This window comes from Diplotaxodon limnothrissa, linkage group LG10 (genome assembly GCF_057381915.1).
Source record: "Diplotaxodon limnothrissa isolate DT_005_m linkage group LG10, D_limnothrissa_male_GT1.1, whole genome shotgun sequence".
Classification (NCBI taxonomy): Eukaryota; Metazoa; Chordata; class Actinopteri; order Cichliformes; family Cichlidae; genus Diplotaxodon; species Diplotaxodon limnothrissa.
This window is the reverse complement of record NC_140605.1, coordinates 18,798,020-18,820,931: the sequence shown is the minus strand read 5'-3', so window position 1 is coordinate 18,820,931 and position 22,912 is coordinate 18,798,020. Positions and strand designations below refer to the sequence as shown.

The 22,912-nt window shown below is 40.8% G+C and overlaps 1 protein-coding gene across 3 annotated transcripts in view; it reads right to left on the bottom strand.

Moving 5' to 3' along the window:
• The window catches only part of trim3b (tripartite motif containing 3b), a 29,338-nt gene continuing 6,426 nt past the window's right edge, over positions 1 to 22,912 (bottom strand). Inside the window, exons 1-17 of one of the 3 annotated variants that reach the window (XM_085364538.1) lie at positions 14,399 to 14,610; positions 10,778 to 10,953; positions 8,764 to 8,893; positions 8,545 to 8,655; positions 8,240 to 8,391; positions 7,908 to 8,088; positions 7,590 to 7,691; positions 7,305 to 7,403; positions 6,644 to 6,796; positions 5,931 to 6,309; positions 5,320 to 5,423; positions 5,041 to 5,208; positions 4,712 to 4,880; positions 3,922 to 3,963; positions 3,149 to 3,219; positions 2,893 to 3,033; positions 1 to 2,790 (exon numbers count right to left, since the gene is read on the bottom strand). In XM_085364538.1, the coding sequence (XP_085220664.1) occupies positions 2,638 to 2,790; positions 2,893 to 3,033; positions 3,149 to 3,219; positions 3,922 to 3,963; positions 4,712 to 4,880; positions 5,041 to 5,208; positions 5,320 to 5,423; positions 5,931 to 6,309; positions 6,644 to 6,796; positions 7,305 to 7,403; positions 7,590 to 7,691; positions 7,908 to 8,088; positions 8,240 to 8,391; positions 8,545 to 8,655; positions 8,764 to 8,893; positions 10,778 to 10,911 (2,289 nt within the window). In that variant the 5' untranslated portion in view covers positions 10,912 to 10,953; positions 14,399 to 14,610 and the 3' untranslated portion in view covers positions 1 to 2,637. Of the gene's footprint in view, positions 2,791 to 2,892; positions 3,034 to 3,148; positions 3,220 to 3,921; positions 3,964 to 4,711; positions 4,881 to 5,040; positions 5,209 to 5,319; positions 5,424 to 5,930; positions 6,310 to 6,643; positions 6,797 to 7,304; positions 7,404 to 7,589; positions 7,692 to 7,907; positions 8,089 to 8,239; positions 8,392 to 8,544; positions 8,656 to 8,763; positions 8,894 to 10,777; positions 10,954 to 14,398; positions 14,611 to 22,912 lie in introns of those variants that run through there. The other 2 variants (XM_085364537.1, XM_085364539.1) reach the window with 2 other exon arrangements.

The window sequence follows — 22,912 nt, the reverse complement described above, 5'->3', positions numbered from 1 at the left end:
AGTTTAGTCATTCTTTAATTTACAATCATACCTTCCCCGTGATACATGAACGGACTGATTACTTGTAAATGGCCTCTTGTAGTACACAGTTGTATACACAAAAGTTGATGTCATTTTATTAATACTGTGTGCTTCAGTTTTCCCCCCACATGTCTTTTGACAGTTAAAAGCAACAACAAAAAGAATAAATACAGTCTAGTGAGAAGGGAAGTTTAGCTCAATCTGTCAGTTTTCCAATAAATAGGAAATGCAGATGGAAAATCAGAATGAGTCAGTACTGGGGGACAGACAGTATTTCTAAAACACAGGTGAGAGATGATTTTGTGTCACTGCATATTAGCTGGTGTTTTTGTAAGAGCCACACGCACAAAAAAACAAAAACCTCTAAACATTGAACTACAGAGCAAATGAATACAAATCCTGGAAAATCCACGATAAAAGTGCTTGTCAGCTACAACAGGAATATGATTGTAATATACAGTACACGTTCTGATTATGTCAAAATGAACTATACATAGAGGCATATATTACTCTTGCAAACTATATAACTCTCATTATTTGTATTCTGTGCAATGTTCAACAGCAACTTACAACAATAGGTTTTGGCAGAAGGAAACGTCACTGTTTGACCGGGAAGAGTCAAAAACAGAAAACAGCTTTGAGTGCTACAAGTTACAATGGTATAGCTAAGTTTGGCAAAGAGGAGGAGAAGGTTCAAACCGACCAATTAGAAAAATAATTTGTCAAACAAATTATGTAGAAAAGAAATTTGTAAATAAATAAATTCTTTTGCAAAAAGGAAAAAAAAAGAATACAGCAAATAATATGTACTTATTACAACTTTGTTCCACTGATGTTTCATTCATTCAGTTAACTACTTGGCGTGACCTTGTTTCTGTTTAAGTGCTGGAATATGTAGGCTATATAGACACCAAATCCATATATATATGTATAAATATATACATACGTGTAAATGTGCATATGCACAACTACAGTGAATTGTAGGTATGAATATATGAAAGTGCAAGGACTAGTTACTATTATTTTGTTTTGCTAGTAGGGCTCCGACTTTAGGGTGAAGGGGAGCTGGTTCAGATATTTAGCCTTTTTTTTTTAACTACTGTGCTTTTTGATGCTTGTCTTTGGATCCCAAAATGAAACAACTTGCATATACGTAAACTCATCTTATGGCTAAATAGAAATAAAAAAAAAAAAAAAACAATGATAAGAATAATTTTAATTGTGCAGTGATCATGTCAGACTGATAAGGTGCAGAATGAGAATGATAAGCAGTTCCTTTTAAAACAACACATTCCTGAAGTTTCTGCAGAGTTCGCTGATGAATATTGTAAGGCAGTGACAAGAAGATCATTTTCAGAGCACACGAACATGCAACGTTGTTCAAGGAAAGACCTGAGCATTTTTTTTACTCATAAAGCATCATGTTCCTTTCAGGAAACAGGGAATCTTCATTGCGTTGCCTTGTTTGCTGGATACTGAGTGTTGCCCATCTGCATTGCCAAAACAATTTAAGACTGACAGGCTGTGAAGATACACTTGGGGAATAGAGCTAAAAGGCCTTTGAGCCAGGGGTTAATTTCCTGTTCATTTTTTCCTGTCGATAGTTGGTTAGTTTTAGGCTCTAAGCCAATCAGAGTAAACTATTATGCTTATACCTAATCTATGTCATTCATACACACACACACAAACTTTTTTTTTTACTGTGACATTGATACTAATCACAAATTTAGCCAAGTGTTTGTGCAAATAATTCCCATGCGCTAATAGCTCAGGCTTCTAGCTGCCTAAAGCACTCTGTTTCCCTCAATAACTTGACATTTCAAGTTATTAAGCTGAAATTTTTAGGTACCAAAATTGAATTATTGATTTTCAGGCACGCAGCTCTGTGAGAAGCGCAACACTGCCCATCTGCTGATAAAGCCCATCTCAAACCTCAAACTAAAACAGCTTGTTTCAGACAGAATCATGCAAAGCTACTCTAGTAGAGTCCGAGAATAAAAACATGAGGTGGAGAGAAGCATTATAGCTCAGCTTTATGGAAAGTTAAAGTTAGACAAACCAAGAATGACAAAATATAGACATGCCTAATTGATTGTTTAGGTGTTTTTGATATATGCATGTCTGTCTATGGACCTATTTAGCCATGTAACAGCAACGCGACTGTACAAGATGTAGTCATCTAACTTTGCAGGTGTATAGTTGAGCAGAGGCTGTCTCACATTCTTTAAAAAAAAAAAAAACGCAAGTATTTGAAAGTCTCTATATGAGATATGTTTACCTGCTTGATTGTTTTTAAAAATAGAAGTAATCCAAGAACTCACTGCCGTTTCAGTAATTATGGTTTCTGTTCTTGCAGTAGTCAGTAGTTTTTGTGATATCTAGCCAATTTTGTCTTTGAAAACATTAAAATTGCATGTTTTGGAAGTTCGTTCTTAATATCATTTCTGGACATTAAATCCTTGAAGTATTTACAGACAAAATGAACAGGAAATTAATTTGTGGACATGGAGCCTCTGGGAAGTGTGCAGGCATGTTGCAACTTTTTCTCTGCAAGAAATATGTGACATTGCTTTTTAAAGCAGGAGTTGGTGGTGGCGGCGACATCTTCCCCTCAGTCTACTGCAGATATCTGTAAACTTTAAAGCAATGATTGCCAGAGTCTGCAACAGCCACGTGTCCATCTGAGGTGAGCGCTAGGCCCTGGGGGCCGTACAGCGGGTCTGCCGAAGTGTTAATGTAGGATAAGAAGGACCCTGTGCTGTCAAACACCTGATGCAGAAAAAAAGGTCAGAATTTTCAGCAATTCTGTCACAACAAAACACAGCAACGGCGTTAAAATTACATCTACACGTAAACTGCAAGCTGCCTCACCTGTATTCTGCTGTTACCCCAGTCAGCTACAATGATGTTTCCATTGGCATCCACAGCCACGCCAGTGGGAGCGTTGAATTGGCCGTTCCCTTCGCCATGAGAGCCGAACTTGAACAGGAACTCCCCATCAGCGCTGTACACCTGAGGCAAAAAGCCAGAAAAGTTCGGTCAGCATCTTCATGTGCACGGCCTCCCTTTAAAATAAAAATCACAGCTAAGGTGGCAAACTCAGACATAGGTCGTCTTTTTTTCTTACCTTCACAGAGTGATTGTGAAAATCGGTCACGATAATTTCATTCTTGTTGTTCACGGCAACAAAATGCGGGCCTGGATGAGGAGACAGAAGCAGGTTATGTTGGTAGTTAAAGCAGAGACTGTTTCCTGTTGTTTATGCATTGGCTTCACTGTTAGTAGGCTGACTAAATGTAGTTTTCATCTATAGTTTGTCTAAAGCTGCAATTATAAAATAGGAAACCCTTCTGATTGGATGCGAGTAGTATGTTGTGCTTCTTTTCATGCAACATTTCAAGTCAATACTGAAAGTTAAATTATATGGAGAGGCTCAAGGCCTAAATCATTGTTATGCATGCACTGCCCAATCACAGAATATTTATATTGTCTTAGTCATACTGTCAGTGCTTACACTGATGGTTGGGTTACTCGTCCAGTTAACTTATCATTAAAAGCAGACCTCGAAACTGATTATATTAAAATACCACAGAATGAGTTATTGGAAACAGTAAAATTCATTCACACCGATCTCTCTTTTCATAGCCGTTTTTCACCCAAAGCACAATACACACAACAAACTTATCTTAAAAAAGAATAATTATGATTCATGTAATTATTACAATGGCATGTAATCTCATCTCTGATCATTGCTGCACAGGCACAGCTTCATCCTGCAGGGTTTTTTTTTTAAACAATCAGAGATCTCAGGAGGTCAGACACATGATCACGGATTTGGGTTAGACAGAGGGCACTGCACTGTGGGATTAAGGTTGCAGCAAGGCCACACTTAGTACTTACTGAAAACTGAGCCAGATTTATTTATGTTTGGGCCAAGTTTTTCTGAGTTGGAAAACAGAAGGAAGAACAGAAAGAAAGAAAGAAAGGAAGGAAAAAAAATAGCTAGTCAGAGATAAAGACATCCAAAGAAGAAAAAGCGCAGGGAGGTGCAGGGGGGTGCTGCTGCCCGGCTAATGCAGTAATACCGTGGGAGTTACGGGCACACAGCCAGTGTTGTCTTTAATATTCTTCATGCTGTTTGCTGCCCAGAGCTGACGCTTTAAACTGCGCCTACATTAGTAATGGTGCTCACAATGAGGGTTTTTAGTTGCTAATACTAAACAATGATAAAAAACACATTGCAAACACTTTCAAAATCCTGATTTACTGTCTACTAAAACAATCCTGTTACTTACACTCAAAAAATATTTATGCATAAAATGAAGTAATCTGATTACATGTAAATTTTCCATGTAACTACAGTGTACAACATTACATTTAATGGAATATGGTCAAATGAAATTTACTTGAATGTTACACATTGAGTTTATACCAACCATATTTCCCTTAATGATTAATTATTTTAATAAATTAACCTTTGATTTTTATGCATTTCACTGTTGTGCAGTCAGATATTTACCTTTGCTATTTTCCTTTAAAGAAGTATAAAAAATGTTATCCTAAATAATGGAAGTGTGTTTTTATTTCTTTCAGTATATTTTAACTCACTTTAATTATTTTGCCAAATATTCAAAATTTCATAACAGATGTTTGCTTGTCTCCTCCCCGGCAGTGGCTGCCTCCTTCTCACCTGCAAACTGTCTGTCAGAAGTCCCTCTGCCTCCAAACTTGGTCACAAGTTTCCCATTGGATTGAAAGATGAAGACGCAGCAAGCCTTGTTGTCCACAGTGATGATGTGTCCGTTCTTATCCACAGCCACACCCTTGGGACCCATGAGCCGTCCTGCACCGATCTTATTCTGTGATGCAGAGAGACAAAAAAGTAGTTTAGCACTTTTTCAAGCAGAAGGTAAATGGTGAGGCAGAAAAACACCAAAAGACTATTTTTTAATAGATTTCACATATGAACAACCCTTAAATGAGGCATTTAGTGCTGTTCAGCCTGCACAGAGATCTTACCTTAAACTTCCCATCAGGAGAGAAGATGCTGACCCACCGATTGTCATAGTCGGCCACCACAATGTCACCGTTCATGTCAACAGTGACACCCGTTGGTCTTTGCAGCTGCCCTGGAGACCGACCTCTGACCCCAAAGCGCATCTTGAATTGGCCATCATTGGAGAAAACCTGCAATTGGGTCCATCAAAGCAAACAGTTTTAGAGTGTACGGCAGAGTACACTCGTCTGAATATCCACTTCTGTGCAATCACTGTGAAACACGTGGCTACACTGCCTCACCTGTATGCACTGGTTGTTGCTGTCAGCCACCACCACTCTGCCATTACTAGAGGCTGAGATCCCCTGGAGATTTGTGAACTCGCCTTTCTCTCTACCCCGAGAACCTGACAGAAAAAAAAAGGCAAATACTCAAGAAATGTGTCATTTACCATTTTCACATTAGTCTCCAGTCTTATACACTGTGCACTCATGCCGATCGTTTACCAAACTATGACATACGTTTTGTTGGATTCATTTCCTGTCTCCCAGGCTTGGGAAAGTTTGTTTAAAGCGGCAAAAGAGTTCAAAAGTAAATTACAGAAACTTGCTTGAATTAAATAATATGAAGAAGTTGCAAAACCTTTGAATGCCAGTGACATTTTTTTTTATCTCAGCCAAAGCCAAATTGTCTATAAAAAAAAATCTATAAAACAATCAAGCCAGATCAAAGTTTTATTGTGTAGTCTATTGGCATGAACTGGAAATTGCAACTGCCTGGAGCGGAGAGTGTCAATTTAAAAGCCTGTCTTGTGGCTTAGAAGCTAATAAATGATGACATAAGTATTCTTGATTTGTAACAAAGATAATGTAACTTGTGTAGGACATAATTTGCTTTTCCGTGTCTCTCTTACCCACTCTGTAGATGAGCTCATCTTCAATGGGGTTCTCCTTTTTCTTAGTCGTGCTGTACATACTGGAAGGCCGTCGCACTGCCTTCTGCCGTATGTGGCCAGCCGTGCCACTGGGGGACTTCACCCTCCGCTTCACATCGTCTGGAGATTGCGGAACATCTGACGGCTTAACTGCTCGCAGTCGGAAAGGGCTGCCACGTACCGGCTGTCCGTACAGCAGCAAAGAAAACGAGTACTCTCCCTCAGAGCGTAACGTGTAGCCCACCTCGTATGTTCCATTCTTATTGTCCGTTATCTCCGTCTCTGCAGCCCGGCTCCCATCAGCGGACGTTATCTCTGCTTTTAAAACTGCGTTTCCTGTCCGCACCAGCTCCCCATCCTGCAGATAGGGTTCACTGAGTCAATTTCCGAACAACACAAAAGAAGCACTTTCCACACATGCATGAGAAGCTTATAATAGATTTCTTTTCATAAAAATAATCCCTGAAAATTGCCTCGGTGACCAGAGTAGCCACCGTGAAATAACTTTTGGAAACGAACTCTGATAAATGCTATGAATTAAAATGAAAAGCTAAATTGAAATAGCCACACACAAGAAAAGCAAATAAATGTCAGTAAACCCATTAGAGCCAAAGCAAAAAGTAAATGGCTTAATTTACACATATAGCAGAACAATATTACGATAGTAAAGCAACATAATTCAGAGACAGTACTTTGTCTTTTGTTGTCACAGTAATAGTTTGGTGTTGCCCAGTTGCTGCATGGCGGAGGCCCTCTCCTGTGGCCACGGAAGTGTGAGCCACAGCTGCTGTGGTGAGGAGAACACCCAGGTTCTGGATGGAGCGCCGCAGGCCCTCGGTCTCCACCTTGAACACACAGCACATTTGAATTTTTGAGTTTCTTAATACTTTTTATTATTATTTTTTATTATTAAGTCTTTCTGTGTCTGCAGCTGGTAACTACTAACAAGCTAATGGTACTTTACGACTGGGTTTATACATTTGTTTTATTACCCACACCGAGGAGGTAATGTTTTTGTAGCATTGCATGCCTGCTGTTCAATCTGCTGGTATATGGGAATTGTAAATATTACTTTTGCTGCACTACAAGCTTCTTTCATTACATTTAAAAAAAGAAAACAAACTGAATATATAAAAAAAATCCTATAAAAGTAAACACTGCCCACAGATTGAGCTGCCTTGGTGGAGATTTGTCCTTTCTGAGTACTGCTTGTTATACATGTAGTCAAATTACAGTCACGTGAAAAATAAAAAGTTTCGACAGGACTCACGCAGACCTGCGATGCGACAATGTAGGAGAATCAGTCAAACCACCACAATAAAAACAGAGGTCACAACAGACAGCAGTCGTTACCTGGCAGTCCAGGTGTGCATTCTGATGAGGTTTCTCTGGGAAGTCATGTCTGGCCAGCGCGTTTACTCGCTCACTCATTTGCTTCTGAACCAGCAGCACCTATTCTTACAGGAGATGCATACTGTATTTTATTTAAAGTCCTTCCCCCCCATCTGTACCTTTTAATACAGAACAATATAACTACTGCAGAACAGACATTCTGCTACATTGCTGCATGAAACTTGAGAGTCAAATCCTATAATCCTGTTTGACAGGTTGCTGGTATATAAAAATTTGCCTGCCCACCTCAGTAGCACTACCATGGCTGAGAGCTTGCTCTGTGAAACTGCAACTGCTCTGAATATGTTCCTTCCCCTGGAGGAGAGCTGAAAGCTGGGCCTGCAGGACCTGTGCTCAAGAATGAGAAGGAATAAGAGAAAACAGACACAGGAGGGTCAGTAGAGCATGTTAAAACAATACTGAAGATGAGAAAAAGCAGCTGAATACATTAAAAAAGAGGAAAATTAGGAATTAAATGTCAAGAAAGCAATAAATCTCTGGTATTAAGGACAAAAACATATGCATGTGCATATACATGAGTGAATGAACTGGTCATCAACTAACTTTCTGCTTGGTACTGCAGATATTCTCCAAGTCTGTGATGAGGGCCGTCTTGCGCTGATGCAGCGCCTGTTCCAGCTCTTCAAATGTACTTGTAATTTCCGCTACTGCCTCATTCTTCCTTTCACTCAGCTGTCGAGAGATCTCACTCACCAGCTCAATGGCTGCTGTTAACTGAGGTAGCCTGCAACATGAAACAAGGTGAAAATGTATTCCATAGCAGCTGAACACAATGAAAATGTCTGACAGATGAGGCACAGTGTGCACAGATCGCCTAAGGTCTGGACCAAATGCTTAAGCTGCTTAAAGCTTTCCCGAGGTATCAAGACCCCCACCTGCTGTGTATGGCATCCAGCTGTGTCTTCAGCGTAGCCTTGTGCTGTTCCACCACATCCCGCAGAGGAACAGTCATGTGCTCCCTGTGCTCGCCCTCTGTGCACTCCAAACACATGGCTGTCTCACATGACTCGCAGTAGAACTCCATCACCTGCAGAGGGAGACAGAGCGAGTCATTCTCTTGCAAAAAAAGAAATTAATGTAACATTCAGTTCCTTTTACACCAATTACTGCTTGAAATAACATGGAAAGGAATTTAGGTAAGGTGATGACTTGAGTAGCATATCTCAAAAGAGCTTCTCACCTTTCCTTCGTGGTTTGGGCAGCAGAGCGGCTTCCCTGCAGCTGCAGCACTGACTGATTCCAACACACTGCAGGCCTCTGGCCGCGAGCACTCTGGGTCTCGTTGAAGGACCTAATGCAATACATTCTTATATTCAGTGTGGAACAAGGAGGTATTTCTTTATTTTGTTATTTGTAATGCGCATTTGAATTATCTGGCTAATGCATTGTGTTTTCAAACCTCCATAAGATTAGTGATGAAGAAGTTGTTCTGCAGGGCACAAACTCCTTTCTCTGGCAGGATAGATGTCTGCCGGCACACTGGGCATGAGAGTGTCAGAGACTCAGGGGGAATGTAGGTCTGGAGACAGCTGAAGGAAGAGGCCAACAAATATATAAATATAAAACTTAGATAACCAATACAGCAGAAAAAAAAAGAAGAGGAAGGTGTGAGGAAGACAGAGCAATCACATAATAAAGAGAGGCAGTGCCTAAATAGTGCTCCTGTCACAACAAATAAGGCAATAGAGTGGATTTAAATCAATACAGAGCCCACAGGCTTGAGAGAAAACATGTACACTCTCTTTGAGTAAGTGAGCATCTGGCAAATCAATTTGACTAACAGAGTCACTAAGAGGCAAAACAGTTCAATCATGAATACATGTGAAGTGCATTTTTTAAGGCTTTTTTCTGTTTGTGCATCTATGTGTGCGTTTGTGTAGTTTGGATTCTGGCCTGGCTTCACGCATGCTAGTAGTCACATCTATCCTGCTTGGCTCTACATGCTAAAGATTTTTCCAGGTTTGGTTAACAAGCCCACTGGAGTGTATCAACAACATTAGACGCTAACAAGGGAAAAAACCAAAGCCAGTCAGTAACTCTCAGGTGCAGTATGCAGACTGCAATGCATTCCTTGTCTACAGCCCAGGTGCCCACCCTCAGGTGATGTACAGCTGTATTTCTTTAGTTTCTGTAGTTAATGATTTGGCGATTAATACAGTAAGAAACCCTGAGTCAGTTCTCAGGATAAGTCTCTGTGTTTTTACAAAAGTATGTTTGGCAGCTGCTTAGGCTGCATGCTGGAACAATTATATTTAATTTATGACAGCATACAAGCTCGTATCAGCCAAGCCTCCCTGTTTCTGCTTCTGAGAACAACTGAGAGGTTGAACGAAAACATTTTTTCTATCAAATATTTTGTCAAAAATCAGACATGAAGCCCGCTGGGAGCAGCAGGCAGGGATTCAAGGGTAAGAAAATGTTATTTATCTATTCTAATTGCTTTTACTGTTGTTGTAAAATGTAATTATTTTGGCATCATTTCTATATTATGAAGTAGTCGTATCCTGAGGTTATATGCAAAAATGACAATCACATACAGAGGACATCGGGAGCAAAATGAAGCAAAGTAACACCCTCCCAAAAGGAATAGGCCCAGCGGGGGTTTGCACCACACCCCTCTTTAAAGTACATAAACCCACCCCAGCATTAAAACATCTGTCCGGAAATATTGCGTATAGCCCTAGACAAAAATCTGTTCACCTCAGCAGGACTCCACATCACATGCTATCCAGTTAAACCAGGGATTAAACTTGCCCTCCGGTGGGCAAATGCAGCTCAGACTGCATGGGGGAAAAAAAGAGAATTATCTCATACTGTGTGGCTTTTAAAAAGCCATTCGATAAATATTTGGTAGATCGTGGGTTTAGGAGCAAACCAGTCTGAAACATAATCCTGGTTTTCTTCTGCAGCCAACAATATGCCCCTTCTTCATTCTCCATCCTCCCACCATGACCCACAACAAGCTTTCAAAAAGCTTCCTCCTGCTTGGCTCGGCTCTAGCATTGTCACCTGAGGGGGTGTCATCCTTCCCAAGAAACTGTGGATTGAGCCACTGTAATTGTGTCTCTCAACAGTGAGCCTTTTTTCAGACTGCAGTCCTTGACAGTCCCTGATGCTGAGGAATGCACTTATCCCAGCAGCGTCAGTGACGAGAAGCGCTCTGAGCTTTTTAATTGTGTGTAGGGATTTGCAATAGACGAGGTTCCTCTATTGGCCAGCGTGTAGGTATGACAGGAATTCTATGATAACAGGGTAAGAGACAGGATTTACTAGAAGAGAGACAGGTATGGTAAACAATGTACTGTAGCTCCTTTGAATGGCCAGAAATAGCTACATGCAGCAGACAGTGCGAGCAGCAGTAATTAGGACTCCTGACCGGTGTCATTGACGCAGACAGCACAAACATTAGTTACCTTTCACAGAAGGTGTGCAGGCAGGGCAAGACCTTGGGGTTGCGGTAATGATCCAGGCAGATGCTGCAGACCAGAAACTGCTTGTCTATCTGACGCACCACAGGGCTGGTACTTCCAGCCTCGCGCTTGGCCATGGCAAAGGAAATTTAAAGCCACGGACAACGACAGCAGTTAACCTAACAAGAGAAAGAGAAAGATGAAAATATTAAAGAAAAATGCTGCACTCCAGCTTTTTCTTTGGTCTTCTTTGCTGAGCTATTGTTCAGCAAACTTTTCAGAGAAGGTACCAGGAACCAAAGCAAAACAAAGCTGTTTAATGCCTTGATCAGAACAAGCACACTGTTATGCAGTTATTTCTAGGTTAATACCAGAGCAACGTCATCTGAAAGAGAGCTGAAAGAGGCTTGCAGTTCATGCTCAGCAGATGCACATGAACCATTATGGCCAAATGCGTGAGTAACACATTAAAGTTATAAAATACAAAAATAAGCAAAGAAGGCGTAAGAAAGAAAAGGCTTTGTAACGAGCAAGTAAGCACTCAACAAAAGGGTTGTTTTTTTGGTTTTTTTTTACAAATCCACAATAATCCATTGAAACAGTCGTAGTTTTGAACATACAAAAAAAAAAACATAAGAAGTTTAAGCTGGAATAGGCTTAATTTCTTATTTTATGAACCACACAGCTACATTTTCACATTCACAGCAAACAGCACACCTCTGTAGGTAGAAGTTACATGAAAGCCAGAAACCAACTGTAGGGTGACCAGAACAGAGAAGTCTGTTATTGTTCTCACATTAGGAAAAAAAAGCTATATATATGATGCAAGGTATGGATATTTTGCCTAGCAACACAAACCCCTGCTGCCTCCACATGGCCCACTTTCACATTCAGCAGTGCAAGGTCAGCAAATACGGCAAAATTAATTACAGCAGTAAAAAAATGCTAGTGAAGCATCGCTTGCAAGATCAGGTGTTAACTGAAAACAAGCATCCAGTGCAAATATTGTACATACGTAACAAGAGGTCATAACCACATAGCTTGACTTGATGCATGGCTTGAATTTGCACTTTTGTTGAATGCTGTTCATATCATTTTCATCTCTCTGTTGCTAACAGCAATGAATCCAGCCACATTTTCTCAGTAGGTCAGCACATGCATTATTCATGCATCAGGCATGCACTCATGTGCTCATACAGATGGAGGGGTGAGCGAAGAGTAGTACATGCCTCAAGTAAATACACAATGATAGGAAAGCAGTTATAAACATTACACACACACACACAGACACACACTGACTATCATTATCCCCCCACCAGACTTTCCCTCCTGTCTGCACATCTGTCGCTGCTGGATCTAATACAGCTCTCAATCCCCTGTCCCATCTCCGCTCGTGTCCTATTGTTAGTTGTTGCCCACCGAGCATGAGCACGCGCACGGACACTCACACACCAGAGTGGGTAAAAGCCAAGCTGTATCTTTCCAGTCTTTGCACAGAGGATCCAATGACATACAGTCCCCACACTGGGAGGGTAAAGGTCACATCTTAAGCCATCAACTCCAAGAACAACATGTCACATTTTTACTCGGGTTAAAGACATGCAGGGTGTCAAACGGAAATGATTAGCGGTAAGTAGCTTATGTTTTGTCTAAATCGAAATATGCATTGTTCTCCATAAGTCCTCTGCTTTAAACCGGCATTTCAAGAGTATCTAGTTGTCTTTGCTGGACTCCAATGAAAAGAAGCTGGAATGTCTCCCGAGTGTAGAAATAATGGGGGGATCAACTACAGGATGTATTCAGTTCTTCAGCACAGTTCTCACACTTCTCCGTCATTCTGTTTTTCTGTACTAGAACACACCGATACTAATATCATCTGTTATGACGTCTGTCTAAATTTAGACTCGTGTATTAGTGACTAGACGAGGAAGCAATGACAGTGAGGCTAAAATAAGACCACCGGTCCTCGGGACAGCAGGACAGTGAGGTGATTTGTGTCCATTCATCTACTGCTGGTTTCACAGCACTTTTCTTGGGTGGACCGCTGTGAAAGAAGAATGCGGAGTCTGAAAAGTGCCAAATAATAAGTACTCTTCCTTAAAACACTGGAATAAAGATTAAAGTAGCAGTGTGAGATGATGCAACTTTCAAAAAAGAAACTTAATTTAACATGTTTTTTTTTTATTTTTGTATCTAAACTATAGCTGAGGCAAACCTTTTGCACTTTCGAGCTTTAAAATGAACTTGATGGAGACATGAAAAGCAAACGCTGTAACATCAAGAAGATTTGACCGCCGTGGATGCACATGAATGAATACACTCGTGCGTGTACACGGTTACATGAATTCAGCAGACCAAGTTTTGACACGGGCCCCATCTTCATTCATGCTCACTTAAACTCCTAAGTAGGCCACGATGCTTAGTTTTGATGGTCTAAAGTATCCATGACCAGTTTTTAACTGACAGGCTTTAAAGTGAGTGAAGGGAAGCAGATTTAGAATTTAAACTCAGCAGTTAAAGGCACTGGGATGGGATAAAGCCAAACACATTCAGGATGCATGAAGAAAAATTATGCATGAAGAGGACGCGTCTTTGAGAGAGCTGCCAACTAATACCATAAAAGCAAAAATGTGTCATAATTCTCCTGGCCATTATAAACACAGTAATAATAGCAGCAATGCTGCTGGTGACCTTAGATTAAGTAATTCCCCAAACTCGCAGTATTATAGTATTTGAGTGCTGAGCTAATTGTTTTTGTGTGTGCGCTTAAGCGCATGTGTCACGTTCTGTTTACTGTTGGCTTTACAGAACACAAAAGAGACCATGTTCTTCGTCTCATTCACGACCGAAACCTCTGCTGGTGCTTTACCGTACCACAGGATCCTCACAGTTTGGGTGAACTCTCTCTTAAAGAACACACATGCAGATAAACCTGAAAAAGTGGCAAGACGGGATATCAAATGTCTTCTTCTCGCTTAAGAAGCATGGTGGGAGAGAGATGGGTTAGAGCGCGAGACATTTTAACAGGCCAGAGAAATAATGCAGGAGAAGTATGATACTCTCTGCTGTCTTCTCACTGTGATACACCTGTGCAACACCAACAGATAAGAGCTGACAGCCTGTGTAAACACACAAAACACCAACACTCCACTGTGATGACAGGTGAGCTGATACTGTAAAGTTACACACACACACACACACACACACACACACACGATCGTGGGCGATCGTGTCTCAAGAGTTGGGAGTTCGCCTTGTAATCGGAAGGTTGCCGGTTCGAGCCCCGGCTTGGACAGTCTTGGTCGTTGTGTCCTTGGGCAAGACACTTCACCCGTTGCCTACTGGTGGTGGTCAGAGGGCCCGGTGGCGCCAGTGTCCGGCAGCCTCGCCTCTGTCAGTGCGCCCCAGGGTGGCTGTGGCTACATTGTAGCTTGCCATCACCAGTGTGTGAATGTGTGTGTGAATGGGTGGATGACAGGTTGTGTAAAGCGCTTTGGGGTCCTTAGGGACTAGAAAAGCGCTATATAAATACAGGCCATTTACCATTTACACACACACACACACACAGGCAAACATGGACATGAAAACAAAAACAAACAAACACAAAGTCGACAGAGACACTACCTACTGTCGGTGAAGTGGAGTACATCTGTCTAGAAGACTTCATGGCAACTCTGTGTTAAGCCACTGTAGCACTCAAGAACCAGCACACGCCCTGAGTCACACACTCTTGCCTTCTAGTCTCTCTCCTCTGACCGCTCTTCCTTTTCCCTTTTCCTTCTCTCGCTTTTCCCTTTTCCATGCAAGGCACACGCACTGAAGAGGGCTGAGCGGGGATGACAACAAAGGGTGGGACTGTAAATTGAAAGTCCCTCCTACTGTCAGTGCCGTTTACAAGCATGAGCTCACTCTATGCCCTCCTACTGCTGTGCTCTGATTGGCTGGGAAACCTAAACCAGCAAGCAAGATGTATTGCATCATGGGCCAACAATTTGCGCTGGACTGGGGGGTGTGAGTGTTGGACAGAAAATCTTAAAATCCAAAGAACATGTTGCACAAAAGTCCTGCTGAGTAATAATTAAATTTGTGAAATACTTTGCACAATGATTAGAATATATGTTATATTTGTATAATCTAGTATCCAGTTATGAGGAATTATGTCATTACTTGGCCATCCAAGCATGCAGATGCATGCTTGCAGACACATTTAGGGCAGCCAAATAAAACAGACTTATATAATTCATGAAGTCACTTACAAAAAAATAACTTTAAGTGAGAATATCAGAGCATATGCCCTCTCCATCTAGTATCAAATTACACATATGCACGGATTAAGACGGACACTCTGAACTGAAAAGGGGATCATCATTATGAAATTTCTTGCCGTGGGATAATTTTGCACTCAATCCCTTAAATGACCCGTCCTTGTGATGTGGTCAGAGTATAATCTGAAGCCAGAGGTGACGATTCTCTGACAAAAAACATCAATCTACATTTAATCTGTTCGGATTAAGTCCAGTCCTCTCTCCTCCCACGCTCTACTTCCTCTGCACCCACCCACACACACACCTACCTTTCCAAAATTCTGTCATCCTAAACTCAAAACGCAGACTGATGTGCTAGATGTAACAGGAAGTAGAGGGATAAGAGGATGAAGACAGAATGAGATATGAGCAGCCGTCTGAAGGGAATTTATTGTTGCCTCATCGATGTTCTGGCACAGTTTTGTACATTTTTGTGTGGCATTGTATGGCACTTTCAAAGCGCAAGGAATTTTTGTAGCCACTTATAACTGTTAAACAAGCGGTTTGAAAACTTGTGCAACTTGATAGTTACAAGATAGCACTTACTAACATGTCACCATTGGATGAAACAGTCTATGAGCACATCTTGTTTTTGGGTTCCATAGAGAGGGTATCTGGCATGACCAATATACTCAATGCATCACTGCAGCATGGGCCACCTTTTCAAAAAGGCCCTTGTCATCTCTGCAGTGAGCACTCGCACTCAAAAGCATTATTAGTTCTCCACAGTTTCTGCTGAAGCGACAGTTCGTTCAGAATATATGACACCTGCAGTTATTAAATGGGAAGAAGATGAACCACCACTGGTATCACCAATGAGCCCCTTGAAATAAGTAAAGGTAATATGAAAGGAGTGTGCCGAAAAAGACCTTTTTTCTCTTTTTTATTCCAAAATAAATAAAGATTGCAATTAAGTCTTTTTCATTTTTATTACACTAATGCTTTTGGATGAACACACAGCTGCAGTTAAACCTGCGACTTGCGTAATGTCAACAGTCAAAAGAAACCATTCTGCCTCAGGGTTGGAGTAATGACAGCGATGAAAGGGATGTTCCCTTAAAACCCCAAAGAAATAAAATCCAACCCTCACTTCAGGGAGTGAACAAAAAATAATCAAGTAATCAAATAGCTTTCACGCTGCGTTTGTTTTTAATTATTTTTTTGGTGGGGCCTTTGGTGTTCTTTTTCTTTTTGTCAGTCCTGTGAGAACCGACACAACGTGGCAAATGATGTGACAAGAAATGTTACATAAGCGTGAGTAACAAGGGGTTGCTGTACTTTCTTGGAGCCAATAACATACCGGCTCCCAGTGCTGCACATGGGGCTCCCAGTGCTGCACTGTGGCTCAGGGGGGTTGGGAAGCGCATCTGTAACCGGAAGGTCGCCGGTTCGATCCCCGGGCTCTCTGTCCTGGTCGTTGTGTCCTTGGGCAAGACACTTTACTGGTGTTGGCCGATGGCGCAATATGGCAGCCTCGCCTCTGTCAGTCTGCCCCAGGGCAGCTGTGGCTACAACTGTAGCTCGCCTCCACCAGTGTGTGAATGTGAGAGTGAATGAATAGTGGCATTGTAAAGCGCTTTGGGTGCCTTGAAAAGCGCTATATAAATCCAATCCATTATTACCTGATATTTTGCCATTTTTTGCTTGATCTTGTTGTCTGTTAGGTGCTCTACCTACATGACGTAGTGTTTCTCTGCCAAACTCTCTGGAAGCTCAGCTGAGAACATTTGGAAAGATGTGGAAATGATGGAAATTCAGAGAATTAAAAAAAAATCTATCAGAAGCAACACAAGGAACACGCAAATACTGCTGGTTATTTATTCTACAATTACAAATTGAACAGGAAAGATGAAAAGGAACATGATACTGAGATCTCAGAGACTGCTGTGATGGTGCTAGAGTTTGACAGCTCCAGGTCTGACACCATTCCTCAAACACACATAAGCTCTTCAATTCTGAGTCATACTATAGCCCCACAGCAGTCACACGGCAGCCAGCAATCACATAATAAAAAGCATACCTCACTCTCAAATTTGTTGTTACAAAGACATATACACCAGCATAAAATACAAAGATGGTGTGTATGGTCCAGCACGTGTAATCCCCCTTTGTGTGCTCAGCAACCTTTTATTCTCTTGCGCAATCCACTCTTAAATCCCTACATACATGTATGTATTTCTATATATAGAGCTATCAGTTCTCATTCCCTTCACACACCAGGCACGTGCCCAGCATTGCAAACGCACTGTGCAAAAGCACAGGGATCCTCAGATGACCAGCATAAAAATGACTCCAACATTAAGAAGGAGCCAAACATTCACATCAGCCTCTCTTGTGCATAACTACCGCACATAGTATAGACCTGCAGTTTTTTTATGCATGCTCTTGTGCTACATTCATGTAAACTGGCTATAGCATCAACACTTCAAAGCATGGCCACAAAGTCCTCAGTGTTCGTTTGTTTTTTAGTATCCATCAGTATGTGCGAATGTGTGCAAAGTTACCAATGAAAAAAAATAAAGAGCATCACAGCAAGTACTGACCTGCATAATGCTGGCTGTTATGCCTGCATAAGGTTTTATTATCTCAGGTTTTCTAACTGAATTCTCGGCAAGTTATTGTCTAAATACAGATCATTAATTCATCAGACAGATTGTTTTAGGCTACGTAGATGCTGAGACTATATACATCTACTATTGTAAGAAAGACCAGTTACTGTCAGCATGCAGTAAACACAGGTATACTGTACATGAATGTCACTTGACTGAAGGGTAAAAAGAAAATAGTGATGCTTTCTGTCAAATACAGTGGCAGTTATCAAACTGTCTTTACACAACGGCTGGCCTCAGGGAAAGCAGGTGTGTGCATGCATAAATTGTGCAGCGGATGTTCCACTTAACACAAATTTCCTTTCGGCTTTGCAAACTAGTGGAGGCCAGTGTCTAAGTACCAATAGTGTTGACACATTTCCTTCTGCAATTATTCTGTAAATGTTAAATGTCACACTTTTTACTCCACTCTCTCTTCTTAGACCATTAGTTCTATATTCTAATTGTAAACTGCTGAAAAATTAAAAATTAAGAATGACGACTTAAACAATCTAAAGCCTCAAAGGGTTAAGGATTTTGGATCCCGCTGCCCACTATGTCATTTAGTTTGTAAGAAATTACACGATGTATGTCATTAAAGAGTTTCAACTAGAATTGTTTTTTTCAAGCTGTGTCCATGAGCATAAAAAAAATAAACTGCCAAGCAAACTTTTCCAAGTAGAGCGTCGACTGTCTCCAAGACAGCCTGGCGAAATTCAAACAGAGCATCAGAATGAGGAAGAAAGCTGATATAAGTGACTCTGAATGTGGCAGATAGACTGATCTGTATCGATCTACTGGGCTTTTCCTGCACAGCCATCTCTAGGGTTTACAGACAATGCTCTAATAAAGAAAATAGAAAAAATGCTTTGTTGATGCCAGAGGCCAAAAAATAATGGGCAGACATGCAGTGTGCTCATAGGAAGGCAACAGTGACTCAAATAACCACTCGTTACAGCCAAAGATATGTAGAACGGCATCTCTCAGCGCGCAACATGTTGAACCTTAAAGCAGATGCGCCACAGTAACAGAAGAGTGCAGTCGGCTTCACTCATGTCAACTAACTTTGGACTTGTTACCTGGTCTGATGAGTCTTGATTTCTGCTGCAACTTTTGTATGTAAACAGCATGAAAGCATGAATCCATCCTGTCTTGTATCAACAATCCAGGCTAGTGGAGGTTGAATGTGTGGGGGGTAAGTTCCTGGCATATTTTGGGCCCCTTAGTGCCAACTAAGCATTGTTTAAATGCCACAGCCTACTTGAGTATTATTGCTATCCCTTTATGACAAAAGTGTAACTGTCTTCTGATAACCTGCTAGCAAAGTGTAGCTAATAAAATGGTCGGTCAGTGTATATAATCATAGTATATGAGCAGAAGTTGGTGTTTCAATTATTGTCGACCTGCTCATTCACTGATATTGCCACTATTGCCTACATGTTTTCATAGTAGTCTGTTAGCTAGTTACTGCATTGCCTTGCTTGTTTTGTGCTGGATGGCAATGTGCATCAAGGTCTGTCAAAATAATATTATAATTCCCCGCTAATAGATTATTTACACATATTATTATGCGTTCAGTACTGGCATGTCATACCCCTAAACCCTTTCTGATGATGAACTTTAAACAACATCACATCATACTCTGAAGTCTTCATAGTTAACTCGCAAAACCTGCAGAATAATTGGCAAGTACAGCCTCTAAAATCAGTGTAGCAGCAGAGTAAAGCTGTACCCTGGAGCAACACTTTTTAATCCTTATGCATTTGCTGGAGTTTAATGTTCAGCCGATACACCTCTGGAATAAACCATAAACAAAACACGTTTCTGTGTCTGCTGCAACCTGAAAGCCATTTTATCCATCGACGTATTCACTTTAATGCAAACAGAACTTCATCAAGAGATTCTTGCATGAATAAGATCGAGGCAGACATCAGCACAGAAGTTCAGCTGCACTAAGCCTTGAGAAACAGATACACAAGCAGCTCAGATAGGGAGATACAGCCTCCTTCACATCTCTCAGTGTGTATGATTAAGGGCCAGTGTATGAGAACTCTCAAATTGTAACAACCTCCTAATACGTGACCAAATTTGGAGAGAAAAAGATGCAACCCCTGTCTTTTTGGCTCTCATTGAAATTGGCATTCATTACTCTTGAATGGTTTTTACACAGAACATCAGAACAGAATTCAAATAGCCATTTATGAGCCTGTAACACAGCAGTGTGTACAAATTTTATCCCACAGTGTAAAATATACTCCAGAATACTAAAGGTAGATACAGCACATTCAAAGAAAATGACACAATTCGCAGATTCTTCCACTTCTTTCTTTTCCCTACCCAACTCTGCCTTTCCCAGCAGAGAGAATTATTTCAGTGAAAGAAGAACATGTGCCACGGGGTAGAGGAGCTGATCCTGAAATAATTTGTTTCTTTAAATAACTGGGGGAGTAGATGCCCTGAGCTAAATATATATTTACATAAACAGATAGTTTCATCTAACATGGCATAATAAAACCATGTGATATTAATTTCAGGTACGCTGAAGTATATGGGACCTTCTTTATCTATGGTTTTTTTGGTTTTGTTTTTTTTTTTTAGTATTTAGCAGTTCAGGTAACCATGTGAATGGGAATTTTGCTCACATGCCCATCACATAGCAGAAACCATCACCACATAAAGGAGGAAACTAACTCTCTGGTTGCAAGGGGCAGAACATCTTGTTTCACTGTGAAAATGTATTTTCTCATGGTGCTCATTCTAAGCAGGCCTTGCCATGCTGAATCATAAATGTGCATTACAGCTGGGATCCCTAACAGGGTGAAAAGTCATTAACTTGAGGGGATTAGAAATTCCGTCATTTGTTCGTCACGCCGATAGGTCAGCGGATTAATCATTTGCACATCCTTTAGACTCTGTGAATAAATGCTGTGCATAAATACTGTGCAAGCAAAGACCTGGAACGAATGTCTAAAGCAAACTCCAGGTGCACAAAATAACAGCTCAGTTTGACAAGACTTGGACCAGAATGACGACAGAGACAAATCAATACCTCTTTGAATCCATCTTAATTCAAAAGGACTAGGAAAGGTTTTCAAATGTAGTTTGGAAGTATAGTTCAGGATTGCAGGATTCTAGTGGATTGCTGCCTCTCTCTAAAACTATACTATAATAACCAGTCATTTGTGATGCCAAACCTAATGTTTACAGTAGTCTGTCTGCTTTTAAGGCCAGATTGCTGCTATGCTGGCAAACCAGGAAAACAGGGAGGACGGACTGCTAACTGACATGTTACAAACACTCACACACAAACAACGTGTGGTTCTCTGGCAAGAATGATGCAGTGGATGACAAACATTAAGTGCTACCTTGTATTCACTGTCCACACACAGCAGGACAGACCAACACAGGCACACAGCTAAAATTATCAGTTGGTCTGATCTGAGCCAAGCTGTGCAGGAATGTGTCACAGGAACCGCCTGTATCAACATATTAACACACCGCTCACGCTCCTGCACGCAAGTATGCATGAACACACGCATGTGTGCAGGTGTGCAAAGCTTCAGCTGCACATCACTACTGTGGAAGGGTACCATTTAAAAACAAATAAATAAAATGACAGATTTTCCCCATACACAGACACTAATAGAGTTTAGATGATCTTTCAAATCAGCTGCCTTCCTAACTGCACTCAGCGCATGAAGAAAGCATTTTTTAAAATGTTTTATTTACAGATGTTTGATCAAAGCTGATTAGAAGTGCTTTTACAATTTTAATTTGATCCCAGAAGAGCATTCAGACTCTATGAGCTACAAAATATCATCATTAATCCACAGTAAATTCTCCTATTTGCCCTGTGTATCTTTAAAAAAAATTGTTTTTGTGTCAGGCTACAGCCTGTAATATGCTACAACATTAAACCTGCTGATCCTAGCAAGTGCACACTATTTTACAACCACAGAGACACCACAGTCTTAATTCTTTAATTTCTAGCAGTGGTAAATTGTGGTATACAGAAATCAAAATAACTTTTGTGGTTTTTATTTTTCATACTTATTACAACATGTAGCACAGATCACATCTTCCACAGGCCTGCTTGGTATGCAGCCATTTCAGTAACTATCTGGGATCTGTTCTAGGATTACTGTCATGACAGTAATTATATCAGTTTGACATAAGCGACCCATTTATTCCCCAGTTGTATATACAGTATATTCACCGGACACCCTTACCTCTACCATAGAGCAGGAAATGTCTGTGTATATAGTGACAGATTTTTTTTACCCTCTCTGGACATTCAGATCACAGTATATAAAATATATGAACTGCAGCATCTCTGTGCAGCTATGCGTAACAGAAGAGTGCCAAACGGAAGCTTTGTTTGCTGTTGTTACATGAAATGTTCTTACAGTAAGGACTTTACTATTGCTGAGCCCCCCCACAGGGACCTGGCTAAATATATCCAGTGACATGACTACGTCTCTCAGCGCCGTCACTAAGCTTTCACTACATGACTCTCTACTTACAAATAAATACAGCTAAATGTGGAAAACCTGTTATTTATCACACAGATAAATACTGTGCATATGTAAGCATACACATACAGATTTATTTTTGCAAACAAACAAGGGGCAAGAATCCACAAAGGAACACTTCACTGTAGGGCTGTTCGATATAACGATACATATCGGATGACGATATAAAAACGTCTATCGTTTCATTTTACGCTATCGTTTGTTTCGTGGTGTCGCAAAATAAACTGTTTTGATGGTCACTGTAGTGGCTATATTAATTTCTTAAAGTTCTCTCTTTCTCTTATATTTTATATAACCACACTACGGACGGTAAAAGCCCCTGTTTTTGTGCGTTGTGGTTAGCAACAACGATGGTAACAGCATCGGGTGTCCGCTTGTTTATGTTACTTTCACAATAAAGCTCAAGATCCTGTTGAGACTTTTCAAAATAAACTAAATCACGTGAAAGAGCAGATTATTTACGGATGAGAATTAAAAAAGAGCCGCCGGGTGCTAAAAAAAAATACACCTTAGACTCAAACGTTAGAACAGGCTTTTCCCCGCAGCACGCTGTGTAATAAATACTCACAAAGAAAACGGCGGCCTTTACAATTTATGTCTAAAAATGTATAGTTTCATGCATCGGTTAAAACACTCGACTCCAGCTACATGACGCGCAGCTGGAAACACTTCCTGCAAGACGAGCTGCCCGAGATTTACAGAATTTACACAAAA